Raw genomic sequence first — 8,987 nt, 5'->3', positions numbered from 1 at the left:
CAAATGACAGTAACAAGATACAAAGCAGTTTCTGCTTCTATGGCAGATGAAGAACATCTCTAGATATTATTGGTATTTGTTGTTGCCAAAGTTATTTCACCAAAGCTGAGAAGGAATTGGGCGAATTGGGTGATGAAGAGAAAACTAAAGGACAAAGGATTACTCTACTGTATTGTTCAGATAACAATTCATAGTAAAGCTAGCATTTGATTCTCTTCAGGATTGCAGCAGATGAACTACAAACCGCAAGGTTTTTCAAGTTCTCATTCACAATCAACAGAAATTTAATTTCGAGCATCCAGTTTTGCATCAATTAACACATCAAAGCAAAATTGCAACCCATGTTTAGCAATTAAACTTGGCCTTGTCATTGGAAATGCTGTTGCAAAACCTAGATGAAGCTATTCTCACCAGATACATCTTGATAACATCATTGATGAACTGAAGTCTCAGAGATTGGATAAATGTAAGAAAGACAGAAGGTTCAGCTCATCATCTCTCGATAAACAGCTATTACATTCTTCATTAAAATCAAGTTTTATCTTTTAGCGTGGAGGGAGATTAATTGGTAGAGCCATCTGCCCATTGAACAAGTTCGTTATTCTTTGTCAAGTGCTCCCTGCAACCTCAACTGCCCGTTGTTGCATCATCTCCATCACTGCTGCCCACCTTCTAGAATCAGATTGCTATTGCAATCTTCTCAAGTGCTCTTTCAAATCCCTGGAGAGATTCGAAATGGTGTGTCATGCTGTCATGTAAATGTTGGAAGTCTGCAGCACATAACCAGATGACAATTTGAAGTTGGCCTTCAAACTTTCATCACGACAATTTGCATGTTTAGGTTATACAAAAATAACAATTTGCTACTGATTCTTTTGGAGTGGCATTTGCACATGATACTATAGGTTGCTTCTTTTGGAGTGGCATTTAGACAAATAAATCCGGAAAATAAGAGCTAATCTATAGGTTGCTTTACAAGTTTGGCTATTATACACTTAGAGGTTTCAATGTTTAATCATATACCTGATTTCCCAGATTCAAGCAAGGATATCTTCCTAGAACGTCTCCAAGATCACAATTTGCTATCCATGAAACATTTTCGAGAGCCTGATAATGCAATAACCACATCTCAAGGGAATAATATTACAATATTAAAAGCATCTAAAAGTGCTAAGAATTGTTACAATATTTTCGAGATTGTTGTTTTGATTGGCAGCAAGAACATTACTTAACACTAAATAACAAGATGAACTAACAACACAATCAGGATTATAGCTAAGAGAATTAAGTTCACTATCACTGATATCCAAATGAATTTCTGTATTTGGATTTTTCCCGGATTATGTCCATGAGAAGCGTTGTCTTCACTTTCAATATTGCCAGATGAACTAGTATCGGTTGCCATCCACTTTTGCCATCCATGTTGTCGACAACTGTAATACTGTCTTCCAGGATTCTTGGTTGATCGAGAAACACACACCAATGTTCTTTGTCCGCAGTCTCTACATGTTACAGGTTGAAATCTTGTGTTTTCGATGCTGCTAAAACTTGATGATGCCATGAAATAACAACCTAATAATCAATTTTTCATTAATTAACATTCTACATAAAATAGCTTAAAACATGAACTATATTCAAGTAGTCATAAAACCAAAGAAGCATGTAACTCACCAAGTACATCAGTGGATGGATCATCCAATAGTAGTTTATTATAACCTCTAAACTCTATACTTGATATTGTTTCCAACCAACTTAAGTTGCATGGTCATGATCTCAACATCTATATATGTTTGTTTTACATAAAGAAGTTAACCATGATCAATTAATGTACAAATTGTAATGAAATAAATAATAGATACCTTGGAAAATGAGAACCACAAATCAGAAAAGATCAAGTTAATTCCCCCAAATTTACAGGTGTATGAGCATTTTTTTCCACAATTATGATCAAGTTAATTCCCCTAAATTTACAGGTTTTCTGGTAATTCCTATGCAGCAATTGAGGAATATCAACAAAATCCTCAAAATAACACCTTAAGCTCAATCCTACATTACAGTGAGCAACTGTCATATAATATTTTTCGTTTTTGTATATCCGACAAAGAATTCATGATACCATTAATCAGGTACCAAGCAATTGTAGAAAATTAATAAGGGTTATCAAGAAAAGATCATCTAATGCAACCATAGTTCCACAACATAAGTAAAAAAAACAAGTTAAGGAAAGCTTCAGCATAATTTTTGGGAAATTACATGGTTTCCACCGACAACTGAGCAGGGATGGAAGGGCGCCTGTGAGACTTCGTCGGCTTCGTGGAGGCGAGGAACCCAGGCAAGGGGAGAGAGGAGCTAGGGTTCTCGCGGGCTGCTCGCGGCCAGAGAGGCCGCAGCTAGGGTTCTCGCGGGCTGCTCACAGCGAGAGAGGGCGCAGCTAGGGTTCTCGCGGGCTGCTCGCGGCGAGAGATGCGGTGTTTTGGTGGGAGGGAGGCCGCAGCTAGAGTTCTAGCGAGAGAGGCGAGCGAGGGAGATCTCACAGGCTGATCGCGACGAGAGTGCCGCGACGAGGGAGGGAGGCCGCAGCTAGGGTTCTAGCGAGAGAGGCGAGCGAGGGAGATCTCGCAGGCTGATCGCGGGGAGGGAGGGAGGCCGCTGCTAGGGTTTTTTTGTTTGGAGAGTTGAGCACCGTGGCGAGGAGATGTTCGCGGCGAGAGAGCCGCGACGAGGGAGGGATCGCAGGGAGAGAGGCGCGGCGAGGGAGGGATCGCGGGGAGAGAGGCGCGGCGAGGGAGGGATCGCGGGGAGAGAGGCGCGACACAGGGAGAGACTGCTAGAGTTTTTTGTTTGGAGAGTTGAGCACCGCGGCGATAGGAGATGTTTTTGTGTTGACGCGGCTTGTTTCCACTTGCCTTAACTCGCTTGACGTGGCGTCCAGGTAATCGTTGCCGCACCAAAATCACACCGAAACACCGCAGGCGAGAGGTGCTATATATATATATATATATATACTTGAAGCTTCTTGTGTGATCGTGAGCGACATCTGACGTGAGTGATTTGACTCAGTCAAAATTTAATTTTTTTAATCTTTTTTTCATCTGCATGTAACAATCATTATAATATTGATGCTACAACGTTGTAGCAGTTACTATGTAGTAACTGTTATAATCGTGCAGTAGCTACTGCGATTCAGTAGCTACTACAACAATACAGTAGTTTCTATAATGGTCTAGTAACGTTGCTACAATAGTGCAGTAGTTGCTACAATAGTGCAGTAGTTGCTACAATAGTGCAGTAGCTACACAACAACTATTACACGTTGTAGCAGTTACAGTAGTTACTACAATATGTAACAGATATTGTGTAGTAGTTGCTATAACGTTGTAGCAGCTACTGTATAATAACCATTATAACATTGTAGTAGCTACACCACCTTTAAAAATCAGTACTACATTGATTATTGTATGTAATCATACGACTGAAAAATTGAAATTTTATTTTAATTTAAAAGGAAAGAGAAAATTACATGTAGATAAGAGATTAAAAAAAAATTAAGTTTTGATCGTGTGAGATAGACCACGTCGAATTTCGCTCACGGTCGTATACGTGGCGTCGGGCAACATATCAATTTCGTATATCAAGTGTGCGTGTGTATATATATATATATATATATATTAATTGTATATGTTTCATAATAGATATATTGTATATATAATTTTATTATTAAATAAATTATATTCCTTTGTCGTAAAAGTTATTATCCAACTTAAATAGTTTTTATCATATTTTTATAAATTAAATATTAAATTAATAAAATAAATCATAATTAAGAGAGTTAAATAAAATTAATAAATTTAATAAGATAAAGGAAGAATAGTCTCACATCAAATAATTCAAGACAAATACCTATATCAAATAATTAAAGATAAATAGATAAAAATAGTCCTATATAAACAACTTCAAGACAAATAAATTAAAAAATTAATTTACATGTGGCATATATGTAATTTCAAGACAAATAATTTTTTTAAAAAATAAGTTTTGATCTTGTCACGTTGAGTAATATATATATAAACAATTTTATATATATCGTGTGTGTATATATATATATATACATTAATTTTATATGTTTCATAATAGATTGTATTGTATATATAATTTTATTATTAAATAAATTATATTCCTTTGCCATAAAAGTTAACATCCAACTTAAATAGTTTTTATCATATTTTTATAAATTAAATATTAAATTAATAAAATAAATCATAATTAAGAGAGTTAAATAAAATTAATAAATTTAATAAGATAAAGGAAGAATAGTCTTGTATCAAATAATTCAAGACAAATAGATTATGAATTATCTTGAATAAAAAGATAGAATAATCTATATCAAATAATTCAAGATAAATAGATAAAATAGTCCTATATAAAAAATTTCAAGACAACAGGTAAAATAGACTCACATTAAAGAATTCAAAATAAATATGTTAAAAAATTATTTTAAATAGAAACATAGAATAGGTTAATTTAACCACAACATTAATATTACTTAAATATTATAAATATTAAAAAAACCACTGAACTGAGGGTTCGAACTAGCCCAGCCCCAGGCTTGGCTTACTGGGTCTAATTCGGTTACACGTGGGCAGGTCTAGCTGAAAGAAACATTGAACAATAAGTTTATCATATTAATTGATGTGTCATTATCTTCCTTAATAACTACAATTAATGAGATTTGAAGATGCAGGTTTCTTTGTCAACAGAAGAGTTCATCGATGCAAATTTTCTTAGTACAGATTGGTCTAAGGGTCATAAACTTTGCCAAAGTTACGGAAACTGGTATAAAAGGAGAAAATTATCAGATAATTACTAAATTAATATCAATTAGATAAACCAATAACAAGGATGCTGATTGAAAGATAAATTTGCTTAGATTCTTGAATAAAAATATGGCTTTAGGCTGTAGCACAGAAAGATATCGAATTTGTATGAATTTCAGTAGGCCAGTATTCCGACAGAGCTACTGGAACTTCATCACTGGTTGTCTCAAGTGGACGAGAACACTTCTTCAACTGTAAAATAGATCGCGAGGGGTAGAAAATCGTAAGGTGCATACTCAAGATGCATAGAAATGTGCCCTTAGCCTTCTCTATTCTGGCTTGGTAGGACTGGGACTCAAACTCACAAAAGCAGATGAGATTGAAAACATGCTATCGGAGTCGAAAGAATTTCTCAGTATTTGGAGCCAGAGGAGGAAGCCATTCGACAAGCAGTTTCTACCAGGCTGCTGATTTAACAGCAAAGACAGGAGACAACCTTTCTACATTTTCTGCCTAATTTTGTATGTTCTCCTGCAGTACTCAATATGTTTTATCCTCTTTATAGTCGATAAACATTCATTTCTTTCTATGTCCATAAGTGAACCATCTAGTGTACTTTCCAATTATTTTCTCCATACCAACCTAAATTGGTGGCTAGTTTTGGGATAGTATTTCCTACTTAGACAAAACCATGCAACTGAGAACAGACGAATCGAACACCCAATCCATACTTACATATAGAAGAAATATATGTTGAGCATACAACGGCAACACACGAAATAAAACAATTAACATTGTTTAGAACTCGCAGAATTGGCATTTAAGTTTACACTTAGAACTTATAAGCAACTAAATAGAGTAGCTTAGGGTATAACTCAATGTCATTAAACATAAACGATCCAAATGAATCAAATAAGATTTCTCGTTTCAAATGTATATGTAGATTGCATATGTCATATGCAGTCACTATCCAGTCTCCTAGAAAATCCACCTAGGCATCAGTATACACAACCAAGCAACGACTTTTTAAAACTATGGTATGCATCATTACTGATAGGAAAATTTCCATGTGCAAAAAATAGCATCAGCAAGTATAATTTCAACATTTGGAGCATGAATCTACAATTACTTTCAACACATTTTTTGTGGTAGGTTTGATAAATAGATACAAATTCCTAACCTAGTTGACCATCAAATTAGTATTACCACTCTCTCAACAAGCCATCGATTAGTACTAGTAATAGATTTAGCATTGGTTTTGAAATATGAATAACACAAATGTCCTGTACTAGAAATAATAACATGAAGTGAAGCATTCGAAGAAACAAAAGCAAACCACTATTGCACATAAATTATGAAGCAAGCACCTGGTAGAAGAAAAACTGAAAATAAACAACTATTCAGCAAAGGATCTGTTTGAGTCCCTTCCACATTGGATATGGATGAAAACCGGTTCCAAATTATGAGAATACCAATTATGGTCCAAAAACTCATCTTGTGGGCATGGTTATCATATAGGTACCCAGTAGAGAAAGTGGTTGCCGAAGGATTGTTAACACAATCCTTTCAATATATTACTATCCGATGAGCACTGTGATACCCTGATCTTTTTGCATTTCCATGCCGAAGTAATCTTCATTGAGACTCCACCATCAGGAACCACTTTTGTATCATCTGAAGACATATTACTTTCTGCAGAATCCAAATTTGATTCTTTTTTGAAAGAAGAAAGATTTTCAGATGGTGATATTTTTTTTGGTGGCTCTACTATATCTCTAAGGTTGCATTGACTCAAAAGCAACTTCTTTTGCTTAACCCTCACTTTCCTACTACCAGCTACTGATCTGAACAACTCATTTTGTTGTTTCTTCATGCGGTGACAGAAATCTTCTTCCTCCTCAAAATTGTCAGCCTTGGAACATACAACAGTTTTCCCTTCGGAGTAGTTACTTGTGATACTCTCCACATTACAATCATGTGCAGTTTCATTGTAGACATCCTCACTATTACATGGAACTTCTTGCCCAGAATTCTGAATCAGCTTTTCCCTATGATTGGAGATTATTGATGAACTATTCATTGCATGATGCATCTTCCTTGTTAGTTCTTCATGAGTTACTAGGCTTCCAGAAGGATGGTAAGTCTTATACAGGAGCTTTATTGGGATATGTTTTTTCCTCATTTTAATTTTGTTTGAACAGACTTTTCTGCATTTCCTATTCATCGTGATAGAATCCAGAAATAGCAATGCATCCTTGGCATCAGATTTAGCTTTTGTAGCTGCTGCAGCTTTCTCAATTGCAGTTTTTCTTGCTACCACAGCAATTTCAGTTGCTGCCAAAGCCACAGATTCGGAAACCTCAAGGATCTTTTCCGGAGTCGAATCTGGGGAGTTAATAATATCTCTAAGCCGAGCACCAAGATCGCCCGAAACAAAAGGAACTGGCGGCAGGTAATCAAATTCGGAATTCTCCCTCCGAAGTTCAGCGAGCAGACGCTTATGAGGAGGCAAATAATTATTAGCATCGAAAGATTCCATCCAATTAACCCTTTACGGTTCAACGATTATGAATCAATTGGCTATCGTATCAAAATCCAATCTTGATCGATAACCTTGGGGATTGAATTCAGCATTGGAAGATGACTAATCACAAGGAGAGATCGCAATAAGCTTCAAGATCGGATTTAGGATCGAAATTTGATCGACGCCCAGCAGATCTTTTCATCGCTGGTACAAAATTAAGATCAAGGAAGATAATTTGAGTTAAAAACAAACTAAATCCAGTAAAACTCATCAGAAATCATCAACCAAAACCAAACGACGGACTCAACAAATCGTAGTTTCAGGCAAGGATTATGTCAAAACCAATAGATCACCCACAAATTGCAGATGCAGAGGGGGGACGATCGACATGAATAAATACCTAGTTCGGCGGAAGTGGCGATTAGGGTTTTCCGGATGGGAGATTCGAACATAGAGCTGCCAACCAAGGTGGAATTTTTCGCCCAAACCCCACGAGAGAGAGAGAGAGAGAGAGAGAGAGGAAATGAGAGGATTATATAAGAACATGAACTATCACCAATTCGGAGGAAAAATATATAAAATTACAAATATGCCCTTAATTTGTTTTGTATTTGGAATGAATTTTATTCGAGAAAATTTACACTTTTTTAATATTAACAATGGATATATAACTAATAATGACGAAGACTTTCACGTTTGGAAATACATGAAAAAAATGTATTACAAAGGAGTTTTTGTTGGTTTTTATTTAGCAAAATAATATAATTTAAATATTAAGCAAATCTCTCTCTCTCTTTGAACCGCGGGAAGGGAAGAGGTCGAACTGCCATTCCGCCGTTCCCATTCCCGCTATTTCTCCTCCGGCGACTCGTTCAAATCCAGCTTCGACTTCTTCTTCTTCTTCTCCTTCCGCTTTCTCGCCGTCTCCGTTGCAGTGACGGAACCACCAACGTCGCTATTCCAGTTCCAGTTTGCGTTCGTCGATTCCGGGGATTCGTTCAAGTCGACGTTCGGTCTCTTCTTCGTGTTTCTCGCCTCCTCTGGCGATTCATTCAGGTCAAACTCCAAGTTGTTCTTCTCCGTCGTCGCCTCCGTTGGCGAGGGGGAAGAAGGAGAGGACTCGTCGGGAAGTTTATTCAAGTCCAGCTCTTCCTCCTCCGCCTCCTTTCTTATCTTGCTCGTCTCGGTTGCAATTTGTGGTGGCGCTGATGCCGGAGTGCTCGGAACAGGAACCTCCGCCGGAGGCAGAGGCGCCGGACGCGGTTGTTTGGCGAACACGAACGACAACATGGCTGCCGTCGACCGCCGCGCTTCCTCCGCCGCTTCTTCCTCGCTGATTCCTGTCTTCTTCTTCCTTCGCCCTCTGGCCGGGCCGTACTCCCGCTCCTCCTTCGCTTTCTGGTAGCACCCGTTCTCGCCCTTGTGGCTGGCGGAGTGGCCGCCGAGGGACTGTCGGCTCTGGAACTCGCGCCCGCAGTTGCGGCACACGAACCGCCGGTCCTCCGGGTTCGAGTCCTTCTCCACCAAGGAGATCGCGGCGCGGCGGAACATCGCCGGGTGCTTCCGCATGTGTCCGTGCAGGGCCTTGATGGAGGGGAACACCTTGTAGCACGTCCCGCACTGCTGTGGCCCCGCCGGAGCGCTCCTTC

At 38.1% G+C, this 8,987-nt stretch overlaps 1 protein-coding gene across 1 annotated transcript; it reads right to left on the bottom strand.

Moving 5' to 3' along the window:
* Positions 1-6,042: 6,042 nt before the first annotated feature.
* LOC121971325 lies at positions 6,043-7,866 on the bottom strand. The gene is made up of 2 exons (XM_042522526.1): positions 7,739-7,866; positions 6,043-7,542 (listed from the first exon to the last, which is right to left on the bottom strand). Exon 2 carries the CDS (start codon positions 7,351-7,353, stop codon positions 6,367-6,369), a length of 987 nt encoding a protein of 328 aa, XP_042378460.1. The 5' UTR covers positions 7,354-7,542; positions 7,739-7,866; the 3' UTR covers positions 6,043-6,366.
* Positions 7,867-8,987: the final 1,121 nt, after the last annotated feature.

The sequence above is a fragment of the Zingiber officinale genome, chromosome 1B, assembly GCF_018446385.1.
Source record: "Zingiber officinale cultivar Zhangliang chromosome 1B, Zo_v1.1, whole genome shotgun sequence".
NCBI classification, from domain to species: Eukaryota; Viridiplantae; Streptophyta; class Magnoliopsida; order Zingiberales; family Zingiberaceae; genus Zingiber; species Zingiber officinale.
The sequence above is the reverse complement of the archived record's forward strand: the minus strand, read 5'-3'. Positions and strand labels throughout refer to the sequence as shown.

Excerpts from the sequence above, each read along its gene's own strand:
- LOC121971325 (XM_042522526.1), bottom strand. The coding sequence starts at position 7,353 with ATGGAATCTTTCGATGCTAATAATTATTTGCCTCCTCATAAGCGTCTG.